This window comes from Athene cunicularia (assembly GCF_003259725.1).
Source record: "Athene cunicularia isolate RWA chromosome Z unlocalized genomic scaffold, athCun1 chrZ_part1, whole genome shotgun sequence".
Classification (NCBI taxonomy): Eukaryota; Metazoa; Chordata; class Aves; order Strigiformes; family Strigidae; genus Athene; species Athene cunicularia.
In genome coordinates this window covers 11,262,602-11,278,724 of record NW_020799142.1, presented here as the reverse complement: position 1 = coordinate 11,278,724, position 16,123 = coordinate 11,262,602, and the positions used below count along the sequence as shown (strand labels likewise).

Genomic DNA, 16,123 nt, shown 5'->3' with positions numbered 1-16,123 from the left:
ATTTGGTTTATTCTATTGGTTATAAGCATGAAGGAAAAACTGCTTTAAAAGAATGAGAAGCAAAAATGAATCGACTTTATCTGTGTGAGGAAGTAAAAGTGTAGATGGAAGAAGGTGCTCTTTGAGCCTTTTCAAAAAACATTTTCACTTGGGTGGGGAGAAGTCTTGTCTGTCTTCTGTAGTACAGACCATCAGTAACAACAGCAGTCCATAGCAATGCAGTAGGCCTAGAAATAATCGTGAAGAACTTGTTTAGTTCTGCTATTAGTGATGAAGAGGGAAAATGCTGCTTAATTAGACAGTGCTATTCAAAGCTACCTTGTAACTTTTAGCTTTGAGTTCTGTGAGATTTTTTGTCTTTGGTTCTTCATAAGGCATCAAAAGTCTAAGAAGCACTAAATAGCTACTGATGATAGGTTTGTTAATATACAACAAACAATGTCTGCAAAACCAGTCTGTTCACAAGCAAGATACTCCTATATATACTTTCCTTAAAACAGTCTAAATAATCTGCTTGGGCTCAGAATGGTGTTCATCTTTTAAAGTCAGACACTGAAACTTTGATATTTAACTTCTCCTGTAGTAAAAGAGTATTTCTTTTTTCTGTATTTCCCTGTAGATTTTCTCTCAGAAAGACTAAATTGGCAATGGATGTAAACCAGCTACAAATGTAATAGAGCAAGTGTTGAGCAAGACTTTAAAATATGTTTATTTTCTGAGACATGCAGTAAGCTCTAAATTTGGCTTTATTGTGGATGATGGTGGTTGTGAGTTTTACGATAAGATTTTTACGATAACATTTTCTCCTGCCTGTTTCTCCACCTCTTCCTATGTCTCCATCTTTTCCCAAAATCCCAGTCATGGAAGTAGGAGTTAATTCAGAGAAAATACAAGGAAGTTTCTTCCAACTATATATCCCAGAAAAGAATAGGCTAGACAATTATAGCATTATCCATTATAATCAGGAAGCTTTAAAAATTTCCTATGTTTTGTAGAAGATATCTCTACTTTCATTCTGACAGTACATTGACTAAGATTTGCTGAAGTTCAGCAGTTACCAATAAAGACCTAAGACAATTTGCAGAGGATCAGATGGATCCTTCACAGAGTCAAGTTTAGCAAAAGGTAATTTTCGTCATGAAGTTTCTATTGTATAAAATGCTAAAAATGAATTTCTAGTACAGCACCATCTACAAAATTTCTAATGCATCTGTGTGAAACACAGTGCAAATTTTTCTGTTCATGGGCAAGTGATAGTTTTGCCTGTGAAATCATCTACTTGCATCTAAGACTTTCTATGCTTCTGTAACTGTAGGGGAGAGAAATACTCCTTCCTTTCCAATTCTATTTATAAATATATGGAGAACAGCCATATGTTTCCATACCTTTGACAAACGAGACATTTAACAAGACTTTACGTTTATTGATAGAAGATATATAAGGTCTAAGTCTGTCTCCTAATTGTAAAAATATTAACTATGCCCTTTGTTCTTTCGCTTTTTTTATTTCTCAATAAAATTTTCTTAGAAAATGTAGTCTTACCTTTCAGGTAAGTAGTTGATTAATCTGACTGGTTTAAGATTTTAGGGTCTGCATAGATTATATTACTACATTAGAGACAGTCACGATTTTCAGAGTATGTGGAAGGTTTAATATTCAGCAGTGGAAATGAAAAACGTACTACTTTGCTCTCAATGCTGTAACTATTGTGTTCTAGTGTATATATTAAAAACTTGAACCATGTTCAATGTATTATTTCCTGCTATCTAGGAAGAAAAAATTCTTATCTTAAAGTAAAGCTTGTTGGTGTTTAATCCAAAAACATAAAGCAAAGAAATTTTAATAGTATGGAAAGCCAGTGTAATTTCTGACCCAATCCATAGATTCATACTGCCTTTATTATATGTGCAGCTGAACAGTGTGAAAAGTACATTTTTCAAACTGCTAAAATGGCTTTCACTAGATATGGTATATGCTGAAAGGTATTTATATGTTCTTATATTCCCACATTAAACCTTCCTGCCACATTCTGTCTGTTCTCTCCAGATCCAGGTACTTCCAAAATGGGAAATACTGAAGGAAATCTGGATTATTTTTTTTTTCCCACATACCGTTCTGGGTTTTTTTTTGTTGTTGTTTTTTGGTATAGTACAGAGTCCCTAATCTGGATGTATTTGTAGACTTCCTGCAACTCAAACTGTTGAGCAGACTGCTTGCAAATGGAAAACATCCTACAGAAACATACAGAATAGTTTGGATCTGTGGGTGCTAGAAAAACATGTAGATCATTGAATTAAAATTTAGAAGATAGTTCAAATTGTGTACCCACTAAATTTGCTTACTTTCTTATATAAATTCAAAGTTTGAAATACAAATTTGGTATGAGTGGAAAGTGAAATTACCGAAACCCATTTGGGGCTTATCTTTTGTGTTGTCACTCAAAATATTTGTATGTATTGTGTGATGTGAAATGGAAAATATGGAGAAAACTTCCATCCTAGAGTTTCATGCTGTCTGTTGGGATCAAATCTCTCCTGAAAGATGTGAGATCACAGTTCAAAACCCTTCGTAACAATCAGGGTAACACAGGGCATAAATTTGGATCCCTCAAGCCCAGTAATATATCTCCAGGGTTGGGCTAGATTTTTGGAAGGGAGAGAAAATGTCTCATTTTGTCAGTTACGTCCTCATATGAATTAACCCTTAGTTTTCAGTTTAATTTTATTTTTATTAAACATGCATGGAAGTTAAACATTTAACTGGTCTGAGCCTTTTCTTTACTTTCAGTTTACTGAAAATTAGGTCAGTTCAGCATCGCATTGGCATCTGTTTCTAATTGCTTTAGTAGACAAACATTAATTTATATAGCATGCAGTTGCTAGGGCTTTCGATGTGACCTGAGAATTTCCTTCTTTAGGGAGGAAACTATTGAACAGTTGGAAAAATGCTGTCGGAGGAAAGTTCAGAAGATGTGGTTGTGGGAAGCAGCACTGACCACAAAGAAAAATTATACGGTGGCTTCCTGAGTTTTACTGCAGTGAAGTTACAGTTAATTTCTTAACTTTGTGTTTCCCTTTCTGGCTGCATGCTTGTATAAAGAATGGAGTGTTTGGGTGCCTGTTACCTGAAGTCTGCCTTTATTCTGCTGTTACAGTGCTGCAGGGAAGATCAAGCAATATGTTTACGTAAATGGTTTCCAAATCTTAACTTACACTTAGCTTTGTTAGATTCAGGGAAGTTGGTAGGGTATAAATTCCTTGTTTGTTACTACTGATGTTTAACTAGTCTGAACCAGAGGCCCCTGGAATTAATGGAAACGTTCCCATTTGTTTCAGTGTGGGTTTTTTCAAGCCCTAACAGACCTATTCCACAGTTGAGTGTTAGCAAGGGTCAGTGAGCCTGCCAATCATGCAGGTGTTGCATGCATGCGTATGGTGAGATTTCTGGGAGGTTGAAGACTGCTTTCACGAAAATAATTTTTATATGGAGTTCCATAGTATTTGAGAAAGCCTGTGGTTTTTTACCTACTGCTTCTGCTATGGTAGCACAAAAACAGGCTAAGGTGATTCAAAGAAGTGTGGAGTGTCTATTGACAGAAGAGTAATCGCCTGTGATTTTTGAACTTCTTGGGTTTTTCTTTTCTGTTTAATGGGATCATGTAAATAAATTATTAGATCCTCATGATGGAGTCAAATGATCTACATTAGAACAGAAGCTGTCATGTGCAAAACCTGTGTTTTATTTTAATGGAAACAGTACAAGAATGATACCATTTTTCTGACAATGTATAAAGGCTGGTGAATACAACACAGATTTCTTGGATGATTAAAATAGTATGTTGATTTTAAAGATGATAATGAACATACTAGAAAGTACTCTCTTTCTGTTTGGGTTTCATATATAAGTGGGTTTTGGTTCATCAGTCCCAGACTTCTGTCTGGGGATCTCCTCTGTAGTTTTTATAGACTACTGATCAGATCAGAAGAGGCAGGGTGGCATATGCATTGCCTTACTATGAAAATGATACTGGTTATTGTTTATTGCTTTTAAGTTCTAGTGAAAGAAGGCTGAGTGGTTTTTTCCCAGTGTTTGGTTCAACTATTAAGCAGAATTCTACTCCATGACATACAGTGTTCACTCCTCTGTAATAAAAACATTTTTACAAAGTAAAGAAACTTTGAAACACTCATAATGTTTTAGAGTGTAATCTCTGCAGACTTAAACATTTTTAAACTGAACATTTATCCCCTTGAGACTTCTCATTGCTAAGTGTCACAGCCTTTTGAGAGCCTGCCTTCATGGAATGACAGTTTTCATTCCCTAAAGTGGCCTTCCTGCAACCACTAGTTTCTGAGGTTCAGTAGTTTCTTGCCTTCTGGCTGTGGGATGCAACCTTGTTATGGCTGTGTTCATTGCACTGAGGGCGTAACTGACAGAATCCCATGATGGGTGCCTCTTGTCACACCTGTATCTCTGTATGTGTCTCTCCAGCCTCCTTTAGCAGAGGTATGTCTGAAAACATGAGCACTCCCAGTGATCCTCTGTAGAGTCTTTGCAAACAAGCAGGACTTCATTTGCAACACTGCCTTAGTGACAATTGTGGTTTATGTGGTGCCTACTGACAAAATGAAACCTCTTTTATCACACAGGGGTAAGGGCATCAGGGGACCAGCAGCAAAGAGAGGTGTTCTCCTGTTCTGATAGCAACAGGCTGAGATATTATTAAAAGAAGATTTTACAAAGTGATAGAATAATGTGGAGGTTTTCCATGAAACATCTTTGGTGATTGAAAAAAAAATGGCATGTGATTGGATTTGAGGTTGTAGCCAAGATTATATTTGTTCAGAGAATGTAATCTAGTCCAGCTGGAAAATGACTGTTACTAGCAAAAGCAGATGATGCATTTCCTGAGTAAAGAATTTGTCTCATCCAGTGTTTTAGTATGTTTGAATTTTTCTCACTGTGGGTATGTGCGGTGCAGTAGTGCCATTCCGCATTCTAGGTGACATCTAGTCAGGTCAGGTAGAGACTGTAATTGCACCGAATATACTATCAACTCACAAGGTGATGCGGTTTCACTCAAGATACTTCATGAGGTCTGAGTGGAAAGCACTCAAACTCTGTGTTACAGTGATATGTCCCTTGACAATTAAAATAGTAAAGTTTTGATTATTTGATTGGATTTGGCTCAACATCACACAAAATGGGAAAAAACCCTTCCTTTGGTCATGTAGGGGATGGAAGCAGGTCCTTGGAGTTCCAAAGAACATACAGATTTAATTAGACAGAATGTACCTCTAGCAGAAGATTATAATCATGAGGGATTGCATGTCACCCAACTTTGCAACTGGTTTCTGAACCTTTTCAGTTGTACTGTGTTCTTTTTGAAATGGGAAGGCCAGACCACAGGTTTCCAGTTGCATAGAGGTTGTTGCTTTGTTCACAAGTCCTTTTCTAATAATTTATTGCACTCATTGACCAGTGCTGACATAATTCTGAAAAAGCATTAGCTCAATCTCTCATGATCCCAGGTTTGTACTCTTGGACAATTATGGGTGACATGCAGGTCGTTGTTTTTATGTGTGAATTTAGGATTATTACTTCATACATGTATCACTTTACCTGTATTTATGTTAAATACCATTGCCTGTTTTAATGCCTACTCACACAGTGTCATAAGGGCCTTCTGTCATTCTTTAGAGTCAGTTTTAAATAACTTATCATCATCATCATCATCCTCAGTGAGTGTAATCTCACTGTTCAGTCCCTTTTCGGAGGTCATTTGGAATATGTTGAACAATATGGGTCCCAGAACAAGTTCCTTTAGGAATCCAATGGTAGACTCTCCAGTGTGAAATCAAAACTTTTTTTGTTTCCCATTTAATTGCATACTTTTCTGTCCACTTGGGGATCTTACCTCTTGTCCCATGGTTGCTTTGTTTCTTGGCCTAGATGGCCATGTGATACAAGAAATAAACTTCTGTTCTATGTGGATCCTGTTATGTATTAAACGTTATTTATGTGTTAAATATTATTTAAATATCTGAGTGGATTAACCAAATAAGTGATAGGGGATGTTGCATAGTAAGACAAGATTTATACTGAAACAGATGTCTTGAGAACTACGTAGAGAATTTTTAGTTATTAAGACAATATCTGGGGAATCCATTTGTGCAGTATACATTGTAAACTGCAAGGTATCAAACTAGACATCCAGGTTGTGTAATGTACACATACACTTGTGTTGCTGGAAATATTGGTAATATTCCTCCTTTGGCTGAAAGCTCATAAATGTACTTTACACCTGCAAAGCAGTAGCACCTGTTTATTATTTGTTTCAGATGTGTTTCTAATTTTCACTGGGAAGAATGTGAGCCATGGATCCCTGAATTTTGTGGCTTTTCTTAATGCATGCTTTTCAGTCTTTTCCATCAAGGAGGTTGTCATTAAGCTTGGAACTTTTTGTGATTATATTTTCCCTGTCATATGGCTGAATCTACTCCTACTTTGTATTATCATAAATAGAAATTTAACTTTAGAGAATGCTGATATTTTTAAATTTTCCCTTTGGGAAATACACTGCAAAAGGTAGATAACTTCTCATGTCCTTGTTTTACATATGAAGAAACCAAGGTAGAAGGTTTATTTGCTTGTGTTGTCTGTAAAGGGCACTGATTATATGTAGCTGCTTATAAAAGCATGTTTTTGTTCCTGTGTGGGACACTGGAAAATTGTAGAGGCATTGTCAATCTGACACTCACATAGGCTGTTTAGATTAACTCTTTGGGCAGGTCTCTATCTCCCAAATAATTAATAAATTAACATTCTTCTGTCTTTCTCTGAAATTGCTCTCCAGTACCCAACATGGCCTCTCTGCACACTAGTATTGCAGACCACAGTGGCCAGAATTACAGCATGCTTCAAGCAGTATTGTTTTGGACTCTTTAAATTTTGTGGTTTAAATAGCATGTTAGAGGGAACTGTGTGCTCTTTTATCTCTGCCAACCAAGAAAACTTCTTCTCAACATGGATCATTTTCATCATCTTAATCATAGACTGAAGGCACATTTTATTTTTAGATGTACTGTCTATTTGTATCTCAACATTTTAGGTCTCTACCAATAGCTTGAGATGGTCTCACTGAAAGAAAGAAGAAGAGCTAGAGGAATGAGAAGAGTAATTGATCTATGCTATTAGATCTATACAAATATCATATATAGATATAGAATATATCTATATCTAGAATAGATATAGAATATATCTATATCTATATCTATTCCTCATATGTTCCCTTTGTAAAATCTCAACTGAAAATCTGCAGTTTTTCTTCCTTTTTGTGATTAAAAATTAGATAGTGAAGGTTAAATGAATATACTCTTAAGAAAAATATTTCCACATATTTATCTTTTAGACTGATCCTAAAGAAGGTGCCTTTCTTTAAAAAAAAAAAAAAAAAAAGGTTCAGGTTGTACCTGTTTGGTTTGTTTGGTTTTTTTTTAAACCTTGCCAATTTATGCAATATGGGTATTGACTATCCTTAAATCTTTTTTTACAGATGTGATTAGGTGGTACTTAAAATATTTGCTTTGCAAAGTAGAAAGCAAAAGACTGAAACAAGTCATAGGAAATATTTACAAAGATGCTGACAGATCTGAATTTTCCAACCTACCTTTCAAGTACTGCGTTACACTGACTTTTTGTTGTTGCCTTTGCTATTTTTTTATTTTGCTTGCATTAGGAATATATGGGGTTTTTTTAGTATTTTCTCTTGATTGGATATTAAATATTTCAGAGAATATCAGTGAAACCTGTCGGGAACATCAAAAGACTTAGAAAAATAAACAAGTTGGATTTATAGGCGCCATACAGGAAGAGGAGTAGAGAGCTTCTGATAAGACGTCTAAAGAAGTAAAATGTAGTAAAACTGGATCAACCCTTCTTTTTTTATTACCATGTAGCATTGCAGGCATCAAAGGGTCACAGAGTTATTTTGGTGTACTGTAGTAGTAGGAGAATTTAAATGGTTTTGAGTTACACAGAAAATAAATGGGTTTTCAGACATTTTTGTCTTTTTCATGGTGGTCAGATAAATCAGTAATTTTTTGTTTCAGATCAATTTCTGATTAGTAACTAGGCTTGTATGAACCAAGGAATAGATGATGATTCGTAAGCATACATTGGTCACCAGGGAAGAAATGTGAAGAAATGTTTCTTCCTATTTTCCTCTCCCAGAAATCATTGCCTGGTTGGATAGGTGAACTAATGAGTTAAGCAGAAGGCTATTGTAAGTGTATGCAAAATACATAGGAAGACAGTATTTTCTCTGTAAGTGCCACCCACCTAAACTAAATGATGTATTAAATCAGGAGTACACATGGAATACTCAATGAGGTCAGAAGAGCTTTTTTGAAAAAGCTAGGAGGAAAAAAACAGGGCTAAGCATATTGCATTGTTTTTTATAGTCTTCCTTATGCTTAGAAATTGAAGTGAAAGAACAGATTGCTGGGCAAAGTAAACAGTTTTAGTTTATCTTTTCTACTTTGAATCATCAGGTATTAATTCTTGGGACATGCTGCTGGACTGAATGTACCAAATAACTTCTTCATTGTGGCAAAACCTATCAACTTCTAACATTTCTGTAAATTGTAGGGGCTTTATTTAAATTTAAAATTGTATGACTAAAGAAGAAAATAATGTAGATATCAGATTCTGATCTCAATCACAGTACTATAAATCTGATGTGAATCCAGTATTTGCATTACTTTACTCTTGATTTACATTCTGGAATAAGTCAAAAACAAGCCTTAAGCAAATAACTGATTTGTCTGCACTGATACGGACTGATCTGTGCATTGGAAGCTGTTGCTAATACAAATTAATATTCTCATTTCTTCATGCTATTCCTCCTTTTAAGAACAGCACTGAAAGTAAACTGGAGGGAATGATAGAAATTACTCATGGTGTTCATATATTTGTTAAACTACAGTAAAATCTAAATCTGAATCTGAATCATATATACACGTATCTACACCAAGACCGTGAAAGGCCTCTAGGGCAAGACTTAGGAACATCAGCTGAGGTCACTTATGTTTTTCAGTTTTTTTATGTTTGGAGAAGAGAAGGCCAAGGGGTGACCTCACTGCAGCCTACAACTTCCTCAAGGGGAGCAGCAGAGGGGGAGGTGCTGATCTCCTCTCTCTGGTGACCAGCAATCAGACACGAGGAGATGGGATGAAGCTGTGTCAGGGAGAGTTCAGGTTGAACATCAGGAAAAGAGTCTTCATGGAGAGTGTGGTTTGTTGCTGGGACAGGCTCCCCAGGGAAGTGGTCATGACATGAATCCTGTCAGAGTTCAAGAAGCATCTGGACAACACTCTTAGTCATATGGTTATTTTTAGGTAGTCCTGTGAGGAGCAAGGAATTGGACTTGATAATCCTTATTGGTCCTTTCCAACTTGAGGTATTCTATGATTCTATACTTTTGTGAAAGTTTTGACCTTATCAGTTCAGTACACACAGAGATTAATATATTAAAAGGGGTTGCATAAATCTGCTTCAAGATAGTGCTTTCTTTTGTAAACAAAACATTTGGCGTCTCCTGAACTGGAACTTGTTTGGTAATACGTCTTGTGTATGATCAGGCAAAAAATCTGTCTAGCTCATTATTCAGTTTCCAAGAGTAGCAGTTGTGTAGGAAGGAGTGTACAAATACAAGCATATAAATATACTTCTTTTGCGTGCTCCCCACAACCTGCAGCTAATGAAGCTCATGATTTTTAGGTAGTCATTTTGCATATAAGTATCCTTCATGGAATTTTCTTACACTTTCAATCACTCAACCTGCATAAACTTGTAGCATCCACAGCATCCCATGAAAAGGAATTCCACACTTGAGTTTGACTTGTGATAAGGAAGTATATACTATCATATATTTTGAATATGTGACTTCATAATTTATTTGATGTCCCTATTAGGAAAGACCAGTTGTTCCTTTACAGCTTGTCATGACTACACAAGTTCATAGACCTCTGTCCTGTCCTCACCAGTTTTCAGTTTTTAAGGATGAAGAGCCCTGTTCATAGCTTTACTCCTACTTGTCACATCTCTTTGTATCTGGTATGGTTTCTCTGTGTCCATTTTGTAACATGGGGACCAAAACCACGCAGTATCATGTGTGGGGCACAACAAGAGCATAGTGTCCCATTCCTTGTGACTTCTGATACTGGATTTGCTTTTCTTGACTGCTGCTGGACATTACCTATTCATTACAACTTTGGAAACTCTTTCCTAAATAATGATAACTTCTTCAGAGGATATTCTTTTATGTATGCAGATTGAGGACTGGCTTTTTTCCCCCATATTTATTACTTTCCTTTTTATTGTACTTACGTTTGTGCATTAGCAAGGCTTATTGCATTGAAGGATGGTTCACTTCTTAGTCCCATGTATTCTCTGGTCATATTCATGTTGTTGGTTATATACTTACACAGTAAATGTACACATCCTGCCTGAAGAGTGTGCTCTGGAATATTCAAATTATCAGAATGGCAATTATTTTTGCAAATGCATCTAACATTTTTGACTGATGCTTTCTAAGCATCTCACATATATTTTTCAGAGTTGATGACATTGGCTTTCTGAAAAATCAGGACTCTTGAAAATACAAATTAGCTACTGAAAATTATTTAGGCTTTTACATCCTAATTTGGGATAGATATCTGTTCATAGAGACAATGTATGATAATGGAAATAAAATAACTAAGCTGAAGTTTTCATAAGGGGCAAAGAGCCAGGATTTTAAATTATTTAAATAATAAACTGCTTTTGTGAGTAGTGGGAGTTGGCCACCTCAGTTTCTTTTAAAATCTGATCCTGAAACTGTTTTTCAGGCTGTTTAGTCTAAGGACGGTTTTGAAATAGGATATAAACTCCAAAGTCACTTACCGAGGGCAACATTTTCTGAAGGACTTGGTTTTTCTGTAGAGATAAAAAAGTTATTTGAATACATGTGGTGACCTACAACTCCAAAGAAAACACTAAAATACTTAGATCAATTCATTGTTCCATTAAATTTTTGAAAATAAGTATATGAATGAAATTTCACTGCTTTCTTAACTATTAAAAGTTGTATCAAGGGACTATTTAAAAAGAAATATAGCAACTGGTGAGGGTCTGAAACTGGGCTTCAGGAAACAATGGCTTCTGTTTAAAAAATAAGTAAATTTATGGCAAAGGCTTTGGGATTTTTCTTTTAAGGTAAAAACAAAGCTTTAGTATTTCATTAGCCACTGATGCACTGGTGATCAAACGTCAGAAAAATAAAATGTCCAGTCTCGTTGCACAAGCAAAAGCATCACATTTTTTATGTATAAGTCTATAAGGAGAGTATGCAGGCACATGAAGGCAGACTTGATTACACATATCAATATAAGGCATCTGTCCTCTGACTGCTGAATGGGACTGTTGTTACTGCCTAGTCAACCATAATGGAAAAAAAGAAGAAAAAAACCGCCAACAATCTAGAACAGATGCAGAGAAAAACTGCTTACGTGCTATGGGAATGAATGTTTTATCTTGCAAATGAAACAAAAAGAATGTGACTTTTTAGTCTGCCAAATTGGAAAGAGATCCTGTAAAATTCATATGCCGAGGGAGAAGACTCCACCAGGCATTTTGCATTTCACCTACACTAGCAGAAACTGAAGAATGGAGAGGTAGAAACTTAGTTGGGCTGAAGAGAAGGAGAAAATCAGGTAAATGCAGAGGGAGGAACATGAGCTTAAGGTGGAAGTCATATGATGAGCAGAAGAGAAGTCATTTCAGGCAATATTTTTATTTATCCTTGTTCTGCATCCAGTGCTTATATAATGAAGTAAACTGGCAGTCCTATAAATATCCTGTGTAGAGAGCATTCAACAAGCATCAGTCTGTTTTCCATGGCTGATATGTCTGATAAATGTCAGCCTGTAATGCCTGGAGAGTAATGCACTTGTCTGAATAAGAGACAGTACATTTCTTTGGGACAAGACAAGTGCTTGCAATGGGTGAAGTAACATGACTGACAGAGTTCTGTTTATCAACATGAGGTAATTTAACTTTTTCTCTTCAAGAAATTTTCCAACAAAAAACTTCAACTACAGCCTCTGGTAAAAACATTTCTAGTTTAGGAGTTTGGTTTTTTTCACCTGGGCCAAATAAGAGGTTTTAAAAATTATTTTAGCATCTTGAATCTTATTTTAAGTCTCATGCATGTCATTCTAGGGATATTTTGCAAAGTGTATCTGAAAAAAACAATTTTTTATACTGTTTATTTGAAGTATTGAAAACAATTTGTCTTGTGTAATACTGTGGCTTCATGTAGGTCAATAATCAGAAGCATATTCTCCATGCTAAACCTTAAAATCAGAAATGCAGACTCACATAATTTTTCCTTTAGACCAAGCCTTAATACTCTATTTTTGAGATGTATTGTTTAAAAAAACATGGTTGTGTTTTTTGATCTGCTGAATGTCTTTCATTATGCTTTTTAAGAAATTAGATGGCAAAGATAAGTATTCCCAGTAGCAAACAGTATGACAGAATAATACATAACATAATGATGTTGAAAAGTAAGCAGTATTAATCTTTAAACTGTTCCATATATGCTATGAATATCACATGACTGTGTGGGGATTTATCTTCCAGAAGAGATTCTTCTGGGTGTATTTATGAAGTTTTCCTTGGTTTTATAGGGGTTTGGTTTTTTTACAATCAGCTTCAGTGCTTTGTGATCTCAGATAAGCTGAGTCCTCCTCAATATGTGTATACATACTCTAAAAAAGTAGTTCCCTTTTATAACTTTTTTTATCTGGGAACATTATACAAGTCTGATGTAAACAGGGAAATTGGGTATGCAAAAAAAAAGTGCTCATTAAGGAAAAACTGAATCAAAATGTGAAGCCTAGTAATAAAATAACAACTAAGCACAACCTTCATAAAAAAAATAGAGAAATTGTGTCCCAGCATTTCCTTTCTAAACTTTCTGTTGCTGTCTTCTATCAGATGTGTATTTGTCTCACTGTGATGTACAGAATTTACTCTTTTTAGAATCCTCTAGTTCTGCTTCTAATATTGGATCTCTCCACTCCTGGTATGTTGTTTCTAGTCTGATTATAGAGTTGCCTTCTGGTAGGTTTTTGGTAAACAGGTATCAGCTGATACATTAATATAAACCTCTTAGATTTTATGTCTCAAACTCCTATCTTGTTTATGGAAGCTGATATGCAAGATGGTTCGGATGCTCCTGGAGTGTCTGTCTGACTTCCTCCCCGTTTCAGTAAAGAATTGGTCTCCTGATCATCCCTGGTGTATGCATGTTAATTTTTTTTCTGAGCTCCATCCTATAAAGAGCTTCAAGTTTCCTTCTGAGAGGGAGTTTGCACATAGTTGACACTTCAGATTTTTCTGCAGTATCTGGATATTGGGCCACGTCATATGCGACTACCAAAGACAGCATGAAGACATGCTTCACACTATGTCATGCCATAGAAGTACCTTGCTGGGCCAGATATGGGTGGTTGTATCTGTGGTTGTAGCCAGCTCAGTCGAGAGAGACAACTCTGTGTGTGGATACAAGTCAGGACCTGGGACTTGATCCCTGGGGTGATCTAAGAGAATTAACAGTAGTAGCATTGGTTCAGTACATCTTTCAATCCTATATTCCTAAGTGGCAAAAGATATAGGCACTTGTGTGAGCAAATTTAACAATTCCAGTCATAAGCATTCTTAATATAAGTATATGAGATACACATTTACTATCTGTATACAAAATAAGTCTGGTTATCTGAATGACAGTGTGAACATTTTCCACTAGTAACTTTTTGGGGTGCAGTTCAAGTTCTGATTTAAATACATCCAGTAAGTCACAGCACAGATCTTTGCACATACATATAGCAACTTATTTATCCAATACATAAACATAAATGGATGATACTGCTTTGTTTTCCAGCTAGATTCTAAAAATTACTTCATGCATATGCAATGTACCTAACTTGGTTTACTGTTTCATTAAGGTCTTGGCATTGACAACAGGACTTCTTTACCACAGAGCAATTCTTCTCCATGGGATGATACACTTTTCAATATATCCATTCATGCAGCAATCCGACATGGAAAATGGAAGTTACTAACTGGATATCCAGGTAACAGAGAATTCTGTTCTGTACAGTGTGTCATATCTCCCACTGCCCCAAACACCATTTAATTCTGTTTAATGTATTTTATTTTAGTTATTCTGCTAACTTCTCAGGATTTTGATCACATGCAAAAATCTAGAAGGAGCACTTCTAAAATCCAAACAATATATTCTTTCATTTTGCAAATATTTTGTATATAAATGATTTTCACAGTAGTGGAAAAACTGAATTGGGAGGGACCCATAAAGATAATTGAATCCAAGAAGAAAGTCCATTAAATTAATTTATATGAATTTAAACGACATGAAAATTTGAATCCCAATGTGCAGCTTTTTTTTGTAAGTAGGACTCCTGTATGGGTAGCCTTGGACTAGGGAGACTCTGCTGCTGGGCTAGAATTAGAGAATGCAGCAACAGTCACTGGCCAGTGGCTTCTCAAGGGACCTAGTGAATTCATTAATTACAGTATAACTCTACTTCTCCACACTGCTGCTCTGTATCTGAGAAGTAACCTTTGGTCTGTTCCTGTTTCTGCAGGCTGCAGTCATTGGTTTCCTCCACCGTCTTTGTTCAATGAGTCAAAGATTCAATCATCTGATCCACCAACAAAGAGACTTTGGCTATTTGATATTGTTCATGATCCTGAAGAGAAAAATGATTTGTCTGGAAAATATCCTCATGTGGTGGAAAAACTGCTCTCACGGCTTCAGTATTATTATAAACATTCAGTGCCTGTCTTCTACCCTGATGAGGATCCCCACTGTGATCCAGCAGTAACTGGGGCTTGGGGTCCTTGGGCATAGTGCACAGCACTGCATCCTGCAAAACAACCCTGTAACAGATTCTGGTTGACGTACTCAGGGTCCTAGTCACATACTTCGTACCTTGTTTGATAAACTGTTGCTAATTGTGACCTCACTTTTTGAGTAACTTAGTATTTCTCACTCTTAAAATATGTTGGGAATCTTATTTCAGTCTTTTCCCACTCTCTCCTTCCCTACAGTTTTATATGAAATGTTGGTAAAATTATAAAACTGCTGTTCGAATACACTTTGTCCAGAATATATCTTTACTGCAGAAGATAAAATGTTGCCTCCCTCCTTGAGAGAGATTACTTGAAAGTGGCAACGAATTATGGCAGCAGGGACATCCAAAATTATTTTTAATTTAATGTTTGTCCAGAAGACAAATTCCATTGGAAGCTCTTACATATCTCTAAAGAACAGAAAAAAAATACAATAGTTGACATAATAATTTTTGCCTTTAACATGGACCTTCATCCAGAAAATGGATGGAAATCTCTCACAGTAAAAAGCCCAAAATAAAGCAAAATCCCCAATCCTTGTTCACTATTGGATTAGAGAGTGGTGGTCACCTGAGTGCAAGGCTGTCAGGCAGAGGGATCTTGACAGACTTCGTGAAGTTCAACAAAGGCGGAGTCCTGCACTTGAGGTGGAATAGCCCCATGAAGGAGTACACACTGGGTAATGACCTGATAGAAAGCAATTTTTGTGGGGAAAATATCTAGGTGTCCTCCTGGACAATAAATAGGATGAGAGTTGCCATATGCTCTCTTGGTGAAGACGACCAACCACATGCTGGTCCATATAAGCAACAATCACAGAATCACAGAATCATTCAGGCTGGAAAAGACCCTTGTGATCATTGAGTCCAACCATGAGCCCGACTCTACAAGTTCTCCCCTACACCACATCCACCAGCATCTCATCTAAACGACCCTTAAACACATCCAGGTATGGTGACTCCACCACCTCCCTGGGCAGCCTATTCCACTGTCTGACCTACTAATGTAGCCAGCACATCAGGGGAAGTGTTTATTTCCCTCTATTCAGCACTGGAAGATAGCATCACATTTGGGGCTTCCCTGAACAAGGGAAGTATTGACAAATTGCAGTGAGTCCAGTGGGGCACCATGAATATGATCACGA

The 16,123-nt window shown here is 36.4% G+C and overlaps 1 protein-coding gene across 1 annotated transcript in view; it reads left to right on the top strand.

Annotated features, from left to right (window-relative positions):
• Positions 1 to 15,217, top strand: part of ARSB (arylsulfatase B) — a 65,917-nt gene extending 50,700 nt beyond the window's left edge. The window contains exons 6-7 of the mRNA XM_026865604.1: positions 14,052 to 14,180; positions 14,712 to 15,217. Of these exons, the coding sequence (XP_026721405.1) occupies positions 14,052 to 14,180; positions 14,712 to 14,977 (395 nt within the window). The 3' untranslated portion in view covers positions 14,978 to 15,217. The remainder of the gene's footprint in view (positions 1 to 14,051; positions 14,181 to 14,711) is intronic.
• Positions 15,218 to 16,123: the final 906 nt, after the last annotated feature.